The 21,136-nt window shown below is 40.9% G+C and overlaps 1 protein-coding gene across 3 annotated transcripts in view; it reads right to left on the bottom strand.

Annotated features, from left to right (window-relative positions):
- Nucleotides 1-385: 385 nt before the first annotated feature.
- Nucleotides 386-21,136, bottom strand: part of Amot (angiomotin) — a 76,884-nt gene continuing 56,133 nt past the window's right edge. For all 3 annotated transcript variants that reach the window (XM_057759636.1, XM_057759634.1, XM_057759635.1), the window contains 6 exons: nt 17,653-17,802; nt 15,626-15,816; nt 7,279-7,401; nt 6,322-6,554; nt 4,429-5,226; nt 386-4,097 (listed from right to left, as the gene is read on the bottom strand). In XM_057759636.1, coding sequence (XP_057615619.1) covers nt 4,000-4,097; nt 4,429-5,226; nt 6,322-6,554; nt 7,279-7,401; nt 15,626-15,816; nt 17,653-17,802 — 1,593 coding nt within the window. In that variant the 3' untranslated portion in view covers nt 386-3,999. The remainder of the gene's footprint in view (nt 4,098-4,428; nt 5,227-6,321; nt 6,555-7,278; nt 7,402-15,625; nt 15,817-17,652; nt 17,803-21,136) is intronic.

The raw sequence follows: 21,136 nt of genomic DNA, 5'->3' as shown, positions 1-21,136 counted from the left end.
TGGCACAACTACTATTGTTACAAAAGGAATCCCAAAGTGTGTGCATATGGTGTTTCCAAAATGCTAACCTCCAATTAATTATTGGCTTTGGGTGGCCGTCATTATATCCTCCAGAACCAGGAAACAAAAAGGTGCAAAACTTTTTATTATATATTGTATTTGTAAATAAAAAGACTGACTAGCACATGCTGCCTGTTATGTTATCTGGAGACTTTTTAATCACTTCCCATACTTTGAGCAAATGCAAATTCTGTTGCTGGTGCAAGACAATTTCACTGTGTACTGAGTTGAAAGTAATTACTAAGCACATAAGGCCTATACTCAGTAGACACCAAAGCATTTTCCACACGGTGCTTCATTTTCAAACAGCTAACTTTATTGTCAGTGAAAAGATAGGCACAAAGTGGATTTAACCTGCTTAACTTTATTTGATCTACCACTCATGATTACAGAATAGAATCACAACCACTATGAGACCACATATATTAAACCAAAAGTAATTCTTCTCGAACTATCTGCCAACCCCATCTAGCCATTTTATTAAACACATGCCATTGATAACAAAGTAGGTCAGGAGGAGGTTTGAACACTTCGTGTAACCTGCCCTTGCTACCAGAAGAAAATGTCCATGTTTCCAACCTTTCTCCTACTGTCAATGGTGGCACTTGGAAGAAGAATTTCTAAAGATTGTGGCAGACAAAAATTGGTAACAATGAACTCACAGCCAATACCTCCCTTTGAAAGTATTTCCTTGGAAAAAGAAACACATTTTTCAGTAACATATTCCATGTATAAATGAGCATTTAAGATAATAGATGTACAGCTAACAGACATGAGCATTTATTAAAGTTAGCACATACATCTATACTTTAAGCTGCCACATTATTTAGATTCTTCATAAAAAGTAGCTTGGGAATCAGTTTGTCAGAGCCACTCAACAGTGCAAAAGGAAGAAGAGAACAAGACAGGTATCTTGCTATATTTCCTGTCACAGATCATGGCAGATGCTTCAAGTTTCTACCACCCCATCACCCTGCAGCTCAAAGGCAACACTGAAAGGAAAACCTTCATTAAGACAACAGTCACAATACATGACTTTCAAAGGAAGTTCAAGTTGAGTTTACTTCCTCAACAATGTTAACAGTTTTGTATCAAGTATAGTTCAATCAAATGAAATTCTGCTGGACATGGGACATTGCGGGTAACAAATGAATAATAAGATCCTCATAGACCATCAGACAGTAAAAGTTAAGACAACAAATGCCCCCTCTTCTTCTAGGGTGCCAGGAAAATGCATACATTTTACTGTAAATAGGAGCAAGTCCAAGAAGAGGCTCCAAATGCTACATCCATATAAATGGGAAGAGGTGGCCAATTTGAGATTTTCCCATATAACTTAATTTTTAAACTTATACCTAGTAGAAATTTTCTCAAGAGGTGGAGACTGTACGGTCCATAAACAGACTATACCAGCACAATCTTCTTCCATTTCTTAGACGTACACTGTCCTTCTAGCAAGTTGCCTGGGCCTGAATACTGAGCAGGACTGCCTCTAGTGTGATGGGCCAGAAAGGTTCTGGAAAGTTCCAAATAGTACTTCCTCAAGGACTTCCTTCTTTCCCCAAACACATGATTTTAAAGAGATAGTTGCCATACAGTGAAGAAGGTACCATATCTGTCACTTCACAGAATGTGACTGGAATCATGGCTCCCAGAGTCAGCCCAAATTCTAGCAAAGAGTTGTCATCAGGAGAGAACATGAAAAGTTTTTTATTTTCATTCATTAGCTTGGGCAGAAAGTTGCTTTCCTGGTGCTTGCTGCCTGATTCTTCTAGTGTCTCAAGTTTTATTTCCTTGCAACAGAAAAATGGTGTGAATGAGCATTATTCACAGGACTGCACTTTCATGTTTCTATTTGGCGTTCACTCTTTAACTGAGGACTGATGGGCTGGATGACCATTTTGTTATTAATAATGTGAAAAAACTAGTTAATAGTTGTTGTATTTCCTTCACACACACACACACACACAAATAAATCCTTTGGAAGGTAATTAGGAACTACACAAGAATACAGGTAAATAGAGCAATCTTGTACTCACAGAGCAATACATAAAATGACCCCAAACACATGATTTTATAGGGAAAAACAGTTGAGTTGATGTCTTAGGGGTGCATTTCATGTAGCTCAATGATGAAATGGGATGAGAAAAAGAACAGTTCCATACAAGACACTCCAGCAGAGACAAGACGGAGAAATCACCCCAAACAATCTAGTCAAACCAAGGAGATTTTCATAAAGTAGGCATACCCTAGACTAGAAAGATGCCTTTTCTTCAAAACAGGCTCTTTTTTTATAGATAATCACTTCTCAAAATAGGTATGTAATTGGCAGAGCAGACAGATATGCTGTGTGATCTTGAAAAAGTCACTGAACTTCTCCAAGTCTCAGATTCCTCATCACTAAAGTTAGAATGTAGAGCTACATTGCTAGATAAAGTTCCTTCCCATCACTGAAGTCCATGGCATAATATATAGGCTACTCTTCTATCAATCTGATTTCTAACTTAACATATCACTAAACCTCTACCCCTTATACTTAATAGTCCCCCTCCCCTTACCCTCGCTATACCCCTGAAAACAGACCTTAATGATACTATCTGAAGTTATGTCACCTTATGAAGGGCAGAGACTAAGGACAAGGACCTGTGACAACTGACACCTTCTGTGTCCTTAGAGGCAGCCCTATGGTAAGGCTCCCTGTTTGGTCCCGCCCATGTATACATTCCCAGCTGCGTCCTAAGGGGTTTCCAAGATGGAGTCACTGGCAGTGAGAAGAGGTAGTTGAGGAGATTGCTGCAATCAACCTCTCTCCTGACTGCAGCCTGGCACTTTGGACTGCTTATGTTATTTCCATGGAGGTGACAGTTGCATGTGCCTTTGAAGACACATGCTAATTTGGGAAAACAAAACTGAAATAGTTCAAAGTATTAGCCAGAAATTCAACACATTCAACCTGTCCAAAAAAGATGTTTCCTCATTTTGCAAAGTATTGGCAAACAAAGACTGGGGAACCAGTCAGTGAATCTGCCTTGTGGAAGAAATAAAGGCTATGTCAGTCAACTGGTCAAATTTAAGGTGACTGAGCTGTGCTCATGACTATATCTTGACCACAAAAGTCTGCATGCAGCATCTCATGAAGCCCTCCATTAAAGCTTCTAACATCAGACCCCCCATGAGAGAGGAAGTCATGCATCACTCTGTTCATTTACTCTCCTACCATCTGAAAGCAATATATTAATTATCCAAATGCATAAATTATTCCAGAGTATATATATGAATGGATGAACCTCCAGGAGGGAACCAAAAGAATCCACTTCCAAAGCACCATTGAAATGAAGATAAATACCATTAGTATGAAGGGGCAGGGTAACTGGCAACTGGGAGAGAAAATTGGTCCAGTTCCCTTCTTAACCCCAATACTCTCTTCCTTTTCTCCAGCTTCCAAAGCTCCTAAAACGCTTTCTTTTCTCAGCTTAAAGAAAGATCTTTCTTTGACTGTTGTCTAGGTAGTCACTAGACAAAGCAGCAAATCTTCAAATTCTCTCCAGATTTCCACTTCTGAACTACGTGTTACAAACTGCCTTCCACACATGCTGTATTCTTCAATGAAAAATGACCTCAAATTGGAAAACATCAAAACAAATTGAAGCATCTGAAATCAATGGACATCGCTACCAGTTAAGAGTCCATGATTTAGATCAATGCCAGCAATTAGTTCTAGAGCACATTCTGTTTAACCTATCATCTTGAGGTACTCCCTATGTATTCCAAAATAGACTGGAATTATCATGGTATTAAGTACTACAAGAGTCCAATAAAAAGTCCCTTTAAAAAATCATACCCACCTCCCAACCCCATCATCACCCCAGATTAAACAAACAAAAGGGAAAAACGATCAAAAGAACTCTTGCTGATAACTTCAGCTCTTGAGTATGCTGTTTAGATGAGATATTCCACCATCTCTGCATCAGGTTCTTGACTCAGGATCTGAATGGGTGCTTTTCTTTCCAGAGTGCTGGAATGGAAAACAGGCCCATCTAAATGGAAATGAGAGGGTAGAAAAGAATTAGAGACAATAAAAAAGAAAAAAAAAGAGCTTTCACCAAACAACGGGAAGAACCACCACAAAACTAATTTCTAAGTGTGACTTGCCACTAGGTACATCGGCATCATTTACTTTACTGGTAAAATGGCCACTCATGACCATTTTTATTTTAGTGAATGGGAGAAAGCATTTCCAGAAGCTCTTTTTGTCTCTTCTCTGACCAATCCCCATTAGATCATGAAACATTCAACTCTGTCAAAATGGCAGGCACCAACTAATAGATCTACATCTGAGAACAAAACCAGAAGATAAATTGGAATTACCTGGCTTGTCTGGGTTGCACATCAGATTTGGTGTGGACAACCGGCGTGGTCCACAGCTGGTACCTGGACTTGCAGGACCCTCAGCCTGAACCAAAGCTGGAGTTGGAGTCGGAGCTGGAGTAGGAACTGTAGTCGGAGCTGGAGTTGATGCCTGAGTCGGAGTCGGAGCAGAAGCCTGAGCCGTTGCTGGAGCCGGAATCGGAGCGGGAGCTGGAACCGGAGCCGAAGCAGCTGGAGCAACCTGAACAGCAGTAGCAGCAGCAGCAGCAACAGCTGCTGCTGCATTAGCTGCAGTAGCGACAGTAGCAGCAGAAGGAGCGGGAGAAACAGTAGCAGAAGTAAGAGTTGAAGCAGCTGGAATCTGAGCAGCAACAGCTGAAGAGACAGGAGCAGCTGGAGAGACAGGCGCAGCTGGAGAGGCAGCAGCAGCAAGAGCAGCAGCATTTGCTGGAGATGGGGCAGTGGCAACAGCAGCAGCTGGAGCAGCAGCAGCAGCAACAGCAACTGGAGCAGCAGCTACCATGATAGTGGTGTTGGTGGCAGCTGTGGCAGTGTTGGTGGCAGCACTTGCAGTGATGGCAGCAGCAGGGGCGGCAGCAGCAGCAACTGGAACAGCAACCGGAACAGAGATGGGAGTAACAGCTGCGGTTTTGGTTGGTTCCGATCCACGTTCTGTTTGGGTGCTGCAGTCGCGACTGCCTGTCTTCGAGTGAGCCGAGAGCAGGGGAGTCGAAGGAGGCACAGGTGAAGGTGTGGATGGGACAGACTCAGCACGATAGTCTCCACCCAGAAGAATGCCTACAGATGAAGTGAGGGACAAGAGAAAAGTAGGTGATTCCTATCCAGACACGGATTAACTATTCACCCTTGTTCAGGAAAAGAAAATATATGACATTTTTCTTTGAAAACTGTTTTTACTTCTAGTGAACCTCTGGGATGCTACATTTCCCACCATAACTAAAGGTTGGTTTTGGACTTAGAGGATTCCTTCTCGTCTTCGTTATCAAAGTCTCAACACAACATATTAAACCTGTGTGTGTCCTTGGTACCTGATCAATTTTCTCCCCATTGGTGATTATGGCAGAGCAACTCATCAGAGTTCTATTCTCTTCCAGTAATATTAATGCCCCATATTACCAGAGAGCTGAAAATAACCCAGGAATATGGGGAATCTGTATGGATACCCACGAGGGTGCTTTTCATTGTGTAAACTACAGTGCCAACCATGACAATGGCTCCCAGAATGCTTACTCAAACTAAAGGATACTGCAAGAGTCAGAGAACCAGGAAAGGCAATAAAAACAACAAAAGATTTGAAATATATATTTGTTTGCTTCCTCGGGGTCAAAAAAAATGTCTCAGTATCTATGGGACTCTGAGGCTTTAATTAGAGGGGATGAAACAGACAGGAATTGAACATAAAAGCACATTCTGTTCTCATGTTGAAACAAAAGCTACTACCTGACCCCATTAGCTTAAAGAGAACTTTGGGTCCCCTTTCTGTATAAAAGGAAGGAACACAGCAATGCTGTAATTTTGAATTTTGCCTGAGATGAAGGCCATTTCGGATTTCAACAAAGTTCCCATGTGGCAAAAGCCAAATCTGAATTTTTTTTTTTTTTTTACATAAAATTCAAGTTGTCTTCCTTCCCATCCGCAAGGAACTCAGGATTCTCATTTTTCTTTTCAGGCTTTGGCCTCAGTTAATATTCTCCCCATGAGACTTCAGAGTTCCTGGGCATGTAGCTTGTTCCATCGGGGCCAAAAGTAACCCTGAATTCTCCTCTCTAGAACCTGAACCATTGTCTCTTCTCCTTGCTGTGTGTAACACAGGCGAGGCATTTTCTAAGTACATCACTGTGCACTTCCCTTGTTTGCTTTTATTTTCATTACCTAGGCTCCCCTTCCAGTTTTTATCATCTCGCTTCTCCTCCATGATGGGAGTACCAGTCAGGGTAGAGGAGTGGGCAAGCAGGCCTGATCCAGCATTGGAGATGGACATCAGAGACTTTGCTGGCCTCATGGATGACAGCTGCTCTGTCTTACTTGGCTCTTTCCTGGAGCGCTGCTGCAGCACTTTGATCATAGCATCCTTTTCAATAATCTGGGCATGGAGCGTCTTAATCCTAAAAGGCGAGAGAAAGTACATACAGAAACGTGGTTGCTACCTCTGTGTTCTGATCTCACTGCCTAAGTGGATTTGCATTCCCATCATCTTTTCTACTAAGTGTTGTCTGAGTTGGAAGGAAGGGTCAGTACGTTAGAGCTTTAAAGAAAAAAAATAACACATTCTATGGATGGCTAAGGAGATGCAAGCGGACATATAAGAACTTCTGCTGCACATCAGAAAATCAAAGTCAAATATCAGCAAACAGAAAGGCTATAGATCTAAGATGTTGTTCTTTGCTGAAGGAGCTCTTCCATAGTAACAGTACATTCAGTGAGAAAATGGAGCATTCTACTAATAATACATGACCTTCAGGTAAAATGTAAATGACACTCTCAGTGTGAACAGATGTTTTGTTGAGAAATCGGCTCTATTATAGAATTGAGCTGTAGTGTTATGAAGAACACCTCAGTAGGAATGTCAAAAATCGGATCTAGCAGAACGCAAACGAAAATAATTACAAAATCCAGGGAAAGCAACCCTACTTGGAATTGCATAGTTGAATGTTCATTATAATGGTCATCACATCAAACCTTAGATAATCGATTAGCGGGAGGGAAACGGGGAGGGGACAACACAATCTAGTTCATTACTTATGAATAAACTTTCTTGTCCTTCTCTATTGATCTAGCTGGTCTCAACTTCAACTTCTCAATCCATCTGGGTCCACATCCAGATTTTACCTTCCTTCCATGTCCATGCAACGCTTGTTGGCCATCAGAATTTCTTCCTCTTCCTTCTGGATGCGGGCCTCTAAGGCTGTGTCATAGCTGGTGTTAGGAGAGTGGCTAATGACCGTTGTGTCTCTGTGGAGGAAAATGGGCAGTGATGATGATGAAAAGGTATCAGAATGAATAGATGTCATTCTCTATCCTAAGTCAGTGGATGTTTTGCTGAAAGATTTTAAACTGAACTGAATCTCAATAGGAACGGTTGGTTTCTGAGGGACTTACTGGAATGAGCTTTCAGCAAGGAAGATTTCAGGGTAGCAGACCCTGGCATGGACATGGCTGCCGAAGTGGGGATTTGGTTAAATATGTATACACTGGCTATATGGAACTGGATAAGCACATCTCCCCCAATTTTCTAGCGGCCGTCTTATTCAGCATTTTAGGTCCCCAAAGAGCAAGAGGAATCGGCACACTTTCCACTTTATTCTTCTGACAGTCACATAGTGGAAAGGTTAAACTTTGGAAGAAATTGGAGGGTTGCTGGGTAGGATTTGTGACAGTTGAATAGCATTTACATATGAGAGTAAGAAACAAATAACAGGCACAGTTTGGGCACAGGAACTAACAAAAGGGGCCTTGATTCGGTGCTATTTGGTTCTTTATCTAATCTACATCAGAACTATTCTATCACCGAATGCATGAGCTTATACCAACTAAGTAACTATTCTCTTGCCAGAGCGCCAGCTGGGAAAAGGGTCATCAGGTTCCGCCTGAAATTGTCTCAGGCCATTAATCATCGACTCTTATTGTGGAGAAACATGTGTGCATAGGAGAGAATGGCAGAAGCAGAGATGGGGAGGGGAAGAAAAGACAGAGAACTAGAGATGTGGACCAAGGGAAAGAGATGGGTATTATGATTGAGGGAAGACATATGGGATTACAAAGATTAACAGGACATTGGGACAATAGACGAAGAATGATGAACTGGCCCTGCTTCACCGTACTCCTCCCATATCCTAGGTATATTATCTGCTGGAAACTAGATAGCTATATTTTATTGGCATTAAGATTATGATGAGTACATGTTGGGTACAATATAATAACAGAGGAGTCAACAGATAGTAAGTTAACGTCCAGCTTGGGGAAGTTCGGGAGGCCTCTGCAAAAGCCACTGCTATCCCAAAGCCTAGAGCTCACTTGCAGAGTTGACACCATTCATTGGAATTGGCAAGAAGGAGGGATAGAGTTGATCTCATCATTTGCCAAATCCAAGCTATTTCAACATCCCCAAATTCTATATTCCTTCAGTGCAATTCACTTGTTCACAATCTCACTGGATTGTCTGAGAGAAAACAGCACTATGTACTTGATATCAAGGCTTTTACTATAGACAGGCCCAGGATCACGTCTAAACTTCCACAAATACTCTGCCACTAACAAACTTTCGGATCTCCCAAAGTCAGTTACATGTTTTATGCTTATTCTTCCTCATATGCAAAAAGGCAACAAAAATGACATTTCCTTCTACTTCATGTAAAACAAAATTATCAGGTAAAAACATATACCATCAGGCACAATAAATGCACTCAACAATTTTTTTTTTAATATTGAGAAGAGCAGAGGTAGAAAGAGAATAACAAAAAGTGGGTATTATGACTTTAAGACATTCTACCCCTTGGTGTAATCCTGGAGCCCATTCCTGAACTAACAGAGTGCCAAGGGAAACTGAAGGCTAACACTTTAGAGCCAAGCCTCCTGAAAAGTGTGTGGTGTCTACAGACACTGGGGGCTTGAACGTCCAGTTTGTCACTCGGGGAAATAGTGCTGGCCTACTGCCACTTTCATTGCATAAAAGACCAGTTTGGGTACACAGAGACCGGCTGGTTAATTGATATGGACACTGTGAACTCCTCAGGAATGGAGCCTGAAAATGTGGGGCACTTAGTGAATTCCGACAGGGCTGCCAGGACAGCCTGCAGCATCAATCTTCCTTGTAGAAGACCAGAGCTATGAAGCCAATGGCTCTGCAAATGCAACCTAGCACAGTGTTTGAAGGAACAACTTCCAGTACTCTCCGATTGCCCTCCAGAATTTCAGAAGATACTGGTTGCAGTCTGAAAACAGTATGCACAACACAGGCATCAGAACCAGATATACTATCATCTCAAAGTCTCAAATAAAAGGATGTTTGTCAATATCCCCCAAATTATCTCTCTTCTTCTTTTCTTTCATAGCATAATCCAAACTTTCGTACTTTTGAGATTGTCACTCATGATTTCCTAATTAAAATACTTTTTTTTTCAAGATAGGGTTTCTCTATGTGTAGCCTTTGCTGTTCTGGAACTCGCTCTGTAGAAGACAGCAATCCACCCGCCTCCGTCGCCTGAGTACTAGGATTAAAGGTGTGGGCCACCACAGCCCAGTCCTATTTAAAATACTTAGTGGACATTTAAACTTCAAGTATGGTGATTCATGCCTATAATCCTAGCCCTTTGGGATGCTGAGGCAAGGTGATCACTCCAAGACCAGCTGTACAAGTTTTAGGCCAGGCAAGGTCACATAGTGAGACCCCATCTCAAAAGATCAAAAATAGTTTCTTAAAATCAGGATACTAGCTATAAAGCAAAGGATAGTGAGCCTATAGTTCATGATCCTAGAGAAGCTGAATAACAAAGAAAACCCTAAGGGAAAAAAATGGATCCACCTGAAAATGGGAAATAGATAAGATCGTCTGACAAAATTGGGAGTATGGGGGTGGGGAAGAAGGGAGGGCAGAAGGGGAAGAGGAGGGGAAAAGGGGAGGGTAGAGGAGAACTTGAGGGAACAGGATAGTTGACATGGGGGAAGGACAGAGATGAGAGCAAGGAAAGAGATTTTTTGATTAAGGGAGCTATTATTAGGCTAGCAAGAAAGGCACTAGAGAAATTCCCAAGAATTCACAAGGATACCCCAGATAAGACCCTAAGCAATAGAGGAGATGGTGCCCAAATTGGCCTTGCCCTGTAGTCAGACTGATGAATATCTTAAATATCACCATAGAACCTTCATCCAGGAACTGAAGGAAACAGAGGAGCCCTGGGCTGAGCTCCCAAAGTCCAGGCGAAGAGTAAAAGAAGTGAGAATATGAGCAAAAGGTCAAGACCCTGATGGGGACACCCACTGAAACAGTCTGCCTGAGCTAACTGGAGCTCACAAACTCCAGCCAGACAGGTAAAGTACTGGCATAGGTCCAAGCATAGGTCTAAACTAGTCCATCTGAATGTGGGTGACAGTTGTATGGCTAGGGCAGATTGCAGGGCCACTGGCAGTGGCACCTGGATTTACCCCTACTGTTTGTACTGACCTTTTGGGAACCTATTTTCTTTGGACGGATACCTTGCTCAGCCTAGATATAGTAGGGAGGGCCTTGGACCTTCCGCAAAGCAATGTGCCTTACCCTCTCTGAGGAGTGGATGGGGGTGGAGTAGGGGGGTAGGTGAGATGGGAGGAGGGGAGGGAGTGGGAACTGGAATTGGTATGTAAAATGAGAAAAGATAGTTTGTTTTCTTTTTATAAAAATAAAAGAAATTTTAAAAATTCAGTAAATACAAAAATTATTTTTAAAAAAATCAATCAATAAATATGCTTCATATTTTCGTCTGGGTAGCATTCTGCTGCTTATTTAATACAAGAATGTTACCATAAGTGGAACATTGTGAGAGGCCAGAGAAGAGAAACACGTGGAAATGATTAGTCCCTGGCTGCAGGAAACTTGCAAGGGAAGACAAAAGATAAATAATTAACCACTACAGGAATGAGTCTGGACTTTAGTAGGCACTGAAAATTGCTAGAGCTTTTTCTGGAGAAGGAAAGGACGTGTGTCAGGCTTTACGACAATAGTATTATCTGTTGCGGAACTGTGATGGTTGGACCAGAAGAGAGAGGTACTTGAATCAAGAGAACAGTAAGGAAGGTGATTGAAGTAATCCCATCAGGCGATAATGAAAACACAAACCGTAATGCAGAAGGGGAAATGGGAACAGTCTGTAGAAGATGGATGTGATTGAACTTGGGAGACGATGTCAATGAGATAGCATTAGGGAGATGAAAGAATAAATGATAATTACATTTGTAATTCAAATCATGGACTACTGTTGGTTGTCATAGGAAAACAAGGAGAGTGTTTGGAAAGTACCGATGACTTTAGATTTCAGAGCTATTGATGTGCATTTGCCTTGAGAATGGCCATAAGACAATATCCAGTAAGTTACTGGAGATTTTCAGTTTAATTTCAGAAATGTCAAAACAACTATTACATCATTTTTCTTATTTCAGAAGTCATGGTAGAAAACCAGGTAACTGTAGCAGAATACAGAGTGAGAAGCAGAATATAGAAGCTGAGAAAAGCCATGTGTAGTATGTGTCTTCTTCCTGAGCTCTCTTTACTTCCTCCTTTTCTGAACATTCCAAGTACAGTTAACAACCCAATTCAGTAAATCCAACATAACAGGATAATTCATGGTTGATGGGTTGTTATCGTATTATCTTTTTTTTTAGCTGCTCTTCAGGCATAAATTCACCATTTATGAGCTTGAACTCAAAATCTGTATTGCCAAATCTGGTCTTCAGGGAATGCACAAGAACTTCTTGGTAGGGATTTCCATTTATCATATTAAGCACCTAGATTCTCTAGAGACACATTAACTCCGAGGCTGACTGCAGGGAATGATGGTGCGATTATTCAAAATGCTTCCAGGTGCCTAGGTAATAGCCTCAATTAATACTTTCTTTATTGAACAGCTAATGATACCAAGTTCCCCGCATCTCAGAGACCGGTAAGGTGAGAAAATGTTGATTTAAATCCTGATTTTTGTGCCCTTTTGTTTAGATTTAGAGATGCTATAATTCCTCTGGGCCTGAGACGAGAATGCATGACAGCATCTAAGGATAAGCAACAAATGTAAAATCCTCAGAAGAGCACTGCTTATTTTTGACCAATAAAAGATATTTTCTAATATTATTTGGATACAAAAATTATTAAATGTAAAAAACTATTTTATTTTATACATTGTCTTTTAAGCCTAGGCTGGCTTTGAACTCATAGACTTTCTCCCTGGCCCTCTTGTGTACTGGTGTTGTGCTGCCACTACCTTAGGTACTTATTTTAAATAAGAAAAAATTAAATTACCTTTTTAGAGAAGCCATGAGCCTTCAATATATTCTTTCTTTCTCACCCTCTTTCCTTCCTTTTCACTGAATACATTTACCTATGTACACTACTGCTCAGGGTCACTGTCTACTCCTGGACACTTCTAGTCCCCTATTCCTGCTTGAAGTCATTGTATCAACAACTTCCCCTTGACAAAAAGTTAGTCAGAATCAAAGTACTAGAAGGGGTATAAACAGATCACCCTAGTATGCCTTCTAACCCAAGAAAATAAATTCTTTTTACTCTTACATTACAATTTGCAATTCATTATAACTACAAGTCCCAAACTGGAAATAATCCAAATAGCCATCATCAGGTGGATGGATAAATAATCTATGCTATATCCATTGCATGGCACATTACACAGAAATAAAAAGGCCTGGGCTATTAATACATTCATCAACTGGGAAGGCTCAAAATAATTATGCTGAGCACAAGAAGTAAAACAAAAAGTGTAAACACAATACGACTCCTTTTATATTGACACTCTAGGAAAGGAGTTAGTAATTCTATGACAAGAACCAGATGACTCATTGTCTAGGGAGGAAGGCATCAAGTTTAAGGGACACAAGGTCATGTGAGAATGTGCCTCCTATTTTGATTTTGGTAGAAGCTCCACTGTTGTATTCATTTTCCAAAATTCAAATCATACACTTGAAGTTGATTAATTTATTACTGTGTTGACTAACATTTTAGCTGAAAAAAATACTCTGTCATTTCTGCTATTGACATCATTCAAATAGGGTGACTAAATTGTGACACATGTTGCTTACCTGTGAGCTACCTGTTATAGACCTGTGAAGTTTAGAATATTTTAAATTGAGATGCTGATAGAATATGCAAACACCAGGCAGTGTCTTAAAATGTACTACTAATTAAATTTATCAATATAAGTTACACATTTAGAAAAAATCCCTCTCCACCTCCTTTCCTTCCTTCCTTCTTTGTCCCTCCCCATTTTTCTTCTTTCCTTTCTTAATTAAATTTTGAGCACTTTTCATATGCAGCCAGTATTCCAGGCATTTACAAATTGTATTGAATATATATATATATAAAGTTTTCCACAACAGAAAGTGATCACAGGACAGACTCTTCATGTCTACCTTTAGGCTGGATGGTGGGAGGGTAACAAATAGAGAAGGAATGTGGAGAGATTTGGGCAAGGAAGATAGAAAAGCCTATAAGTTAAGATGTAACGTTTTCTGGCTGTTTCTCCCCAAATTCGTCATCGAATGAAGAATGAAGAAGAGGGAACCACTTTGCATAGCAAAGTAGAACGATCCTGTCTTTCAAATCCAGCACAGAAGGACTTGGAGGAATCATCTAGTGTAACTCATTTATGTCACAGCACTTTCAGTACAGTCTCCCTCTTGTTCTATCCTGTTGTCTGGATGAGTTATAAACATTCCAAATTTGGAACGTTTGCTGCTGGTAGAAGGTGTTCCTACTAGCTAGGAACACAGAGAACAGACTGAGTTTTAGAATATTAAATGATAATCATACATATTTTGCTGAATCCAGTGGTTACCTGAACACTTACCACATAGTAATATAAAGCAATTCAACTTAAGCCAAATATAATTCATAGAAGCCAACATATTTTGCATATAGGTCTGTAAAGGAATTCTCTCACTACATAGTGTCTTCAAGACAGGAGAGTAGGAGTGAGCGTTTTGTCTTAATATAATGACCCCTCCTGCCAAGCATCTTTCTAGCTATCCTGTACTTTGCCCTGGAGACCATCTGTAGTCAGTCCCAAGATACTGCCTTCAAACACTTTCTCATGCCCTGCACCATTACGAGCTATATCATCCCAAGGCATCTGTATAAAGCTGACAATGTTCCCCTGCATCTATCTCCCTGGCTCACCATTACTAGGTTTTCAGCATCCGTCTTTCACAAATAGCTCTGAACAAATGCTGCACTTCTTTGGGAGCTACTTGGTAATCTGACACTACATTCTGCTTCAAATCTGCCCCCAAGCCTTGTGACCATCTTCTGACACAGCTGGAGTTTCCTTGGCCACAACTATGACATTGGCTTTGACTGAGCATGCTTTTCTCAGGAGACAAAGCCAGGGAAGCTTCGGCTCATGAAGACCTCAAGATTAAGCCAAAGACAGCTTCAGTCCATCAAAGGTATAAGGTTATCTGGAAACAGGATGATCACATGGAGGAGAAAAGAAGTGCTCATGGAGAATCACGAGCAGGTTGAGAATGTGCCAGACCACAGCGCACATGATCCACTGGGCACCCTGATCACTGCCCAATGTCTAGCAAGTGCTGGACTCTACTGATGTACCATGTTTGGAAGAATGCAAAAAAAACCCTGCTGTTTTTATTAACGTTCTGGAGGAAGCCTGTTTGGGTGCAATATACTCTACACCATTTTCAACACTCAACTCTATGCTCAGGCTCTGTCCATTATTACAACCTAAGCCATCACCAGATTATAACTGCGTTGTTTCTTTCCCAGCTAATAGTTATGAAGAGTAGCAACATAACGAAACTAGTGAAGAGCAATTGTTTCCTAAAAAGTTAATCATTTTTTTTAAAAATAATATACAAAGAAGGTGCCTAAGAAACCAGAAATAACATTTTCTTTTGCCATTTTTTTCTCTGATACCAGACAGAATGAGACTCCTTATTATGTGATGAGCTCAGGAATACAAAGAATGTGGTCTTCAAATATAGACCTTCTCAAAGGGCAGTGATGGACTCATATTCGCCACATCCCCAGGAAGAGCCAGAGCTATCAAATAGCAGCAGCTACTCCCGAGTGACATTTGCTTTCCGAGTGGAATTTCTCAGGAGGGGATTTCACTTTGGTGCTGAGACTAAACAGCATGCACACCTGGCTAATAGTGGGCAACATGTCCAAATACATAGCCAAGCCCACCTGCATTGCTCCAGCTCACTAAAGTCAACTCAACTATGATTCCAAAACGTCCATAGAGTAAACATTTTTAAGTCCTTTAACCTCTGTCCTCAAAGTCATCCAGTCCTTGTATAATTGAAAGAAAGAAAATATATTTGAGAGAAACTGGGGCGGGGGGTGTGGGGAAAAGAGTATGGAAGGAGACGAAAGACCGGGTAATCTCTGCATGAATTACCATACCTGGTTTTCCCATCCTCGTCTTTTTAACTAGGGGTCCTCCTACCCACTACTTACCTCTGCGCAGCCACAGTTGCAGCAGCATCCAGAGCAAAATGTCTCATCACATTCTCTTCCAAGTACTTCTGCTCCCATTTTGTCATATCTGCTTCCAGGGCAAGAATTCTCTCCTCCTTTTCGCGAAGGAGCTCCATCAGCGCAGCAGCATTGTATTCTGAAGCATTAGCAGGCTGCGAGTTGCCCTGGCGCTGTGGAGGGAGACAGCAGGACCCTTCGAATTAGTGAAACAACAACCACAGTGTCCAAAGTCCATGTGAACATCATTTATGATTTACTTATTTATATCTCTTTACTTAATAGTGATGACTTTCTAAGACAAGATCTTACTCTGTAGCCTTGGCTGGCCTTAAACTCAGGAACCCCCTGACAAAGTTCTCCTACCAAATCCAATTTTGAGCTTTTATTTTATAAGGACAAGTTTGCCCAAGGTATTTTGTTCGTCTGTCTACCTGTTTGCATAGTGGTAGAGATCTAACTTAGATTTACGCATGCCAGGCAGGCACTCTATCATGGAGCCTTCTCTCCAGGCCACAAACAACCTAAGGTTCCTCTTTCTGTGCTGTGAGCACTGGTAAAGTGTTCCATCACTAAGTTAATCCCAACCTCGAGCTTAAATACTGATTCAAAACAAGGAAGTAGAATTTAGATCTGCATAGGACATGGACTTGCAATATGAACCTCCCTTGATCAGAAAAGGAATCTACCTTATCAATTGCAATGTTGTTAAGAAATTAGATTAATGAAATAAAAACAACATAAGAAATTAGATCAATGAAATAAAAACAGCAACCTTCACTTGACAGTAAAGTGCAAGGGAAATGAAAAAAATTAAACCTATGATTTGATTCTAAAACTGTTCCTAATTTATGAGATCTTTGGTGAGTTGTGCAATATTTTATGTGGAGAGGGGGGGTCTTGATTTTTATCCTCCTCTAAATCAGTAAGTAGTATGACCAGAAGATGTCTAAGGAGCACTTCCAGCTGGACGTGGTAGTGCATACCTGCACAGACTGGGCTGTAGGCCAGCTGGGATGACATGAGACCTGGTCTCAAACTAAAACAAAACAGAAGATCTGTCCAAGATCCAAAACCACCCAAGGATCTAGGTGTGTAGCTATTTTACTTCCTGTAGGATCTCTTCTTCTGGTTCAAGTGAAAAGTCAAAGGTGTAAGATACAATGATGGATTTTGCTGGCAGAGGAAGCTAAGGAAATAGGTAGCTTTGTGTTTACCCTGGCAAAGCCTTCTGCAGTAACACAGGGAGATGGTGAAAATGTAAAGATGAGAAAGCATTTAAATGCCATTAGTGTTTTGCCAAACACCAAGTAAAATTAATTAATTAATTAATTAACGCCCAGGAATAATGACATTTCTTTTCTCCTTTCCTTCATCCCATACCCGGTAAGGAAGACTCAGGAATAAACGGAATTTACGAGCCTCAAGGAGTAAAGAAGTAAACCATATTTCCAGGGCTAAGATACCTAACAGAAGAATCCAAAGTCCCCTCCCCACACTCTGGAGTTACATAAGCAGTAACAATTGCTGGAGAGAGAAAAAAGTAGTGATTAGCAGAGCAGCCAGAAAGTTGGGCAGGGATCTTTAGCGATTCAGCTGTAGTGAGTCATCATCCACACTGGGGCAAGCTTTTCAGCTACACTGGAGTCACCTGTACTTCTTTTTTTTAAATCTTATTTATTTATTTATTTATTTATTTATTTATTTATTTATTTATTTTGGTTTTTCGAGACAGGGTTTCTCTGTGGTTTTGGAGCCTCTCCTGGAACTAGCTCTTGTAGACCAGGCTGGTCTCGAACTCACAGAGATCTGCCTGCCTCTGCCTCCCAAGTGCTGGGACTAAAGGCGTGCGCCACCACCGCCCGGCTCACCTGTACTTCTGTAAGTAGCCTCTCACCAGTATTTCTGTAAGTAACCCTAATAAACATCATGGTTCGGGAAGACAGACTGGGGCAGAATCATTCCACTGATCTATCATCACTGGCCATCCCCAGGAAGTCGCACAGTACCTGCTGAATTCTCAGGGATTCCAGTTCCCTCTCCAAACGGGTCCGGAGTCGGTGCTCCAGCTGCTCGCGTTTCTCACAGGCTGCCTGGAGCTGCACTAGGGCCTGCTGCATCTTCTCCACCTTATCGACGTACACTTGCTTCTTTTTCAGCTGAAAATGCAGGGTGGCAGATTTGTAAATGGAAAGAAAAGATGGCAACAGAGTCAGTTACGAAACCCCCAAATCCAGCCTTTTTCTGAGATTTCCTCCTATTTCAAAAAGAACAAACCATGAGACGAACCCTTGGAAGACGCAGCTGGTTGCCATGTGTATTTTGTACAAATAATGGGAAGGAAGAGAGGAGCCTCTCTTGAACCCTTCCTCCTTCCCAAAAAGGCTTGTCTTCCCCAAGGCTATGCCCCTCAAAACAATACCTTAGACATCAAGATCGTCAGTTCCCCACTTCTGGTTGCCCTCACCTCTGCTCTTTACTATAAATGAGGATGCCTGAGGCAAAGTATGTTTCATTTTAGTTCTCCAACTTAATAAATGCTAAAAGGGTGGGAGGAGAAAAAAAGAACAATGTTCAGTTTTACCTGGTAAAGAAGCCTACCTCTTTGTCTTTACATTGCTTATTTGTGTGTGTGTGTGGGGGGGGGTGGAGAGAGGGAGAGATTGAGAGGAGAGACACATGCTCATGCATATATATATATATATATATATATATATATATATATATATATGTGGTCACATGCCCACATGCCTCAGTGGGTACATAGAAGTCAGGAGACAACTTGTGAGCTTAGATTTTCTCTCTCCTTCCACCATTTGGTTTCCAGGTGTCAAACTGAGGTTGTCAGATTTGGTGACAATCCCTTTACCTACTGAGACTTTTCACCAGCCCATAGCCCTTTAAAATACTGTCTCCTTTCTTATAATGGGGCTGTAGAAAGGGGCTACTAAAGATATAAAGAAGCCAGAGAAGTCTTTCAGTAAAATAGCCCTAGTTATGATCCAAAATAACCCATTGGTTTGCTTGGAAAACTGCTGCTTCTCTAATTGGTTATGCCATGTGATGGTACAAATGCCTTTTGGTTTCAGGACCAGCAGTATCTCACATATTTTTTATTAAAAAAACAACAAATGATTTGGGACTTATTTCCCATGTTGAGGTTGATTATTGTACAATTTTTACTTTTATTCTGAAACCAAGGATCCCTAAATACTCAAATGAATCAGCCTATATCTCAGTGAATGATTGAGTAAAACATGATTCTCCAGATTTGCAAGTCTAATATACCAAAGAAAAAGTTGAGACAACTGAAAATAAGAATGTGAGTTCTCTGTGCCCGTTTAACTTGCAAGCCAAACCCTGGCTCAGCAACAATGAGGGAGGAAGTGATTAGAGAGCCTTAAATGAGATAGTCATACTATCTCATTCAAGAGAACTGGGAAATGGGCAGGCAGTCTTAGCAGTTTGCTTGCAAAAGAACAGACTCTGCTTCTCACAACACCTGTCCAGCATCAGCCAATCCTAGGAGACCAACTTGTAGCCTCTTTCTAAAATAGAAATCCTCCCAAGTGAGGGACAGCTGCCATTACCATTCCCTTCGAGGATAATCTTCACCCCTAAGATTAAGAGTTAAAGTATTATTGTTAATCTGTACTAAAAAACTAAACCCAGTCATTTGACTATGGGTAATTCCTAAGCCTTGAGTGACTTCAGTGGGTAGCGGCAATATAACAAGTTGCTCATTGTACCAGCATTGTCCACATGGCTTTGATGAAGCCAACAGGACCCATCAGGACTTCTCAGTGCCGAAACCAGTTATCTCCTTCACGGCAATGAGTCTCCATCACAATTTTGCTCTGGTGGGGAAACAATATTTGTTTCAAATCATCCTCTTTCCATGTTCGAATTCCTTAGCTTTCTCCGTGGGGAAGGGAAACCCATCTTCTATCTTCCTGCCTCCAGACCTATGCATCTCCTTTGGCCATGAGAAGGCAAAACTTGGTAAACTGTTTCAATGTTTTACTGACATTTCCTTCCAAGACAGGCCTTGTTCAATCTAGCACTGCATGCAACCCAACAGAGGCAGATTTAAGTCTAGATGTTTTGCTATTTAAGATCATTTCCTAGGATATAAAATAAACAAATAAGTCATCATATCCTGCCTCTCAATATGCTTAAATGTTTCTTTTTGGACTAGCACAAGGAAGACATTTGGAGCAGGGAAGCCTCTGCCTTGCTATTTGCTAGGCATTCAGTACTGGGGGGGGGGGATCGTTCTTTATCCTTCACCTTTGGGGTTCCATAATGTTCCTGAGCTATTTAGAGTTGAATGTATTATTTGTAAATCATGCTGAAAATCCTAAGGGAGCAGTTCTATGCTAATGTAGAGAATGTGAACTATAATTACGAAGGCTTACAGCAGTTATACTTAAAGGCAATTAAACATAGACAGCATGCCGTTCTTGCCTTGATAGTGAAATACAGCAATGTAAGCTCTGAAAACTAAAAAGCAAGCAACCCAGCGTCACGCCAATTTCCCTATGCCCTGCCTTTCTCAAAAAGGAAAAGTAAATATCCTATGAAAAGCACTCCCAGAAAGAGGAGTCACTAAGCCAACCCTCTGGATGAGAAAACCAACATGGGATGAGGATGTTTTCTGAGTTTAGTGAAAACAGGCATATAGTTTAGACAAATTCTGCAGAGCAAGTTAAGAAAAATAAATACCATTATTGCTCTCATACCTCTTTCTTCTTGTCAAGGGAAGATTATAGCAAACACCATAAACACTACAAGCACCTGGGAAGCGCTTAACCCCTAGGTATGTCACAATGGAAAGTGACAATTCTTGAATGCTGCCCATGCAGGGCTTTATGAATGTAATTTACTAACTCAGCCATCTTCTAAGTTACATACTCCACATTTTGTAGCTCATCTCTAAGTACCACAATTCATGCGCTTTACCTTCATTACTATCCTAGATTTTATATATCTTACTTACCTTTATCATGGTGACCTCTCTTGTCTTCGCTGCCTCTCTCTTACAGTTATCTATGCTGTTAAGCTCCTCAAATATTAGATTACTAATTGCAACAGTAGACCCCCCAATTTTATCTTTCAAGGCCTTTGGAAATATTGCTGCTTCTTTCTTATGTAAGAACATACAGGTAGTAGCAATCTAATGTCCTAAGTTCTCATAATGCCTGAGTCCCTATCCTGGCATTCTCATTTAAGATCTCTGCAACTTAAGGAAAAGGTGCTTAAATCATTCTGACCTTCAGTTTTGATTTCTCCCAAGCCTTTATTACTCACTAGTCAATAATATAGGTACAGCAATAATGTAGCCTGTTCCTTTATCAGGATCAAATGAGATAACACGGAAAGTGCATGGAAGAGCATCTGCTATAAAACGTCCTTGGTGTTTTGTTTTGTTTTGTTTTCCTTCTTCTTTAGGGAAGAAAGTCATTACCAAGTCAGACAGGTTCTAATGGTCTC

Source organism: Chionomys nivalis, chromosome X (genome assembly GCF_950005125.1).
Source record: "Chionomys nivalis chromosome X, mChiNiv1.1, whole genome shotgun sequence".
NCBI classification, from domain to species: domain Eukaryota; kingdom Metazoa; phylum Chordata; class Mammalia; order Rodentia; family Cricetidae; genus Chionomys; species Chionomys nivalis.
Note: the sequence above shows the minus strand (reverse complement) of the source record. Positions and strands in the feature narration are given on the sequence as shown.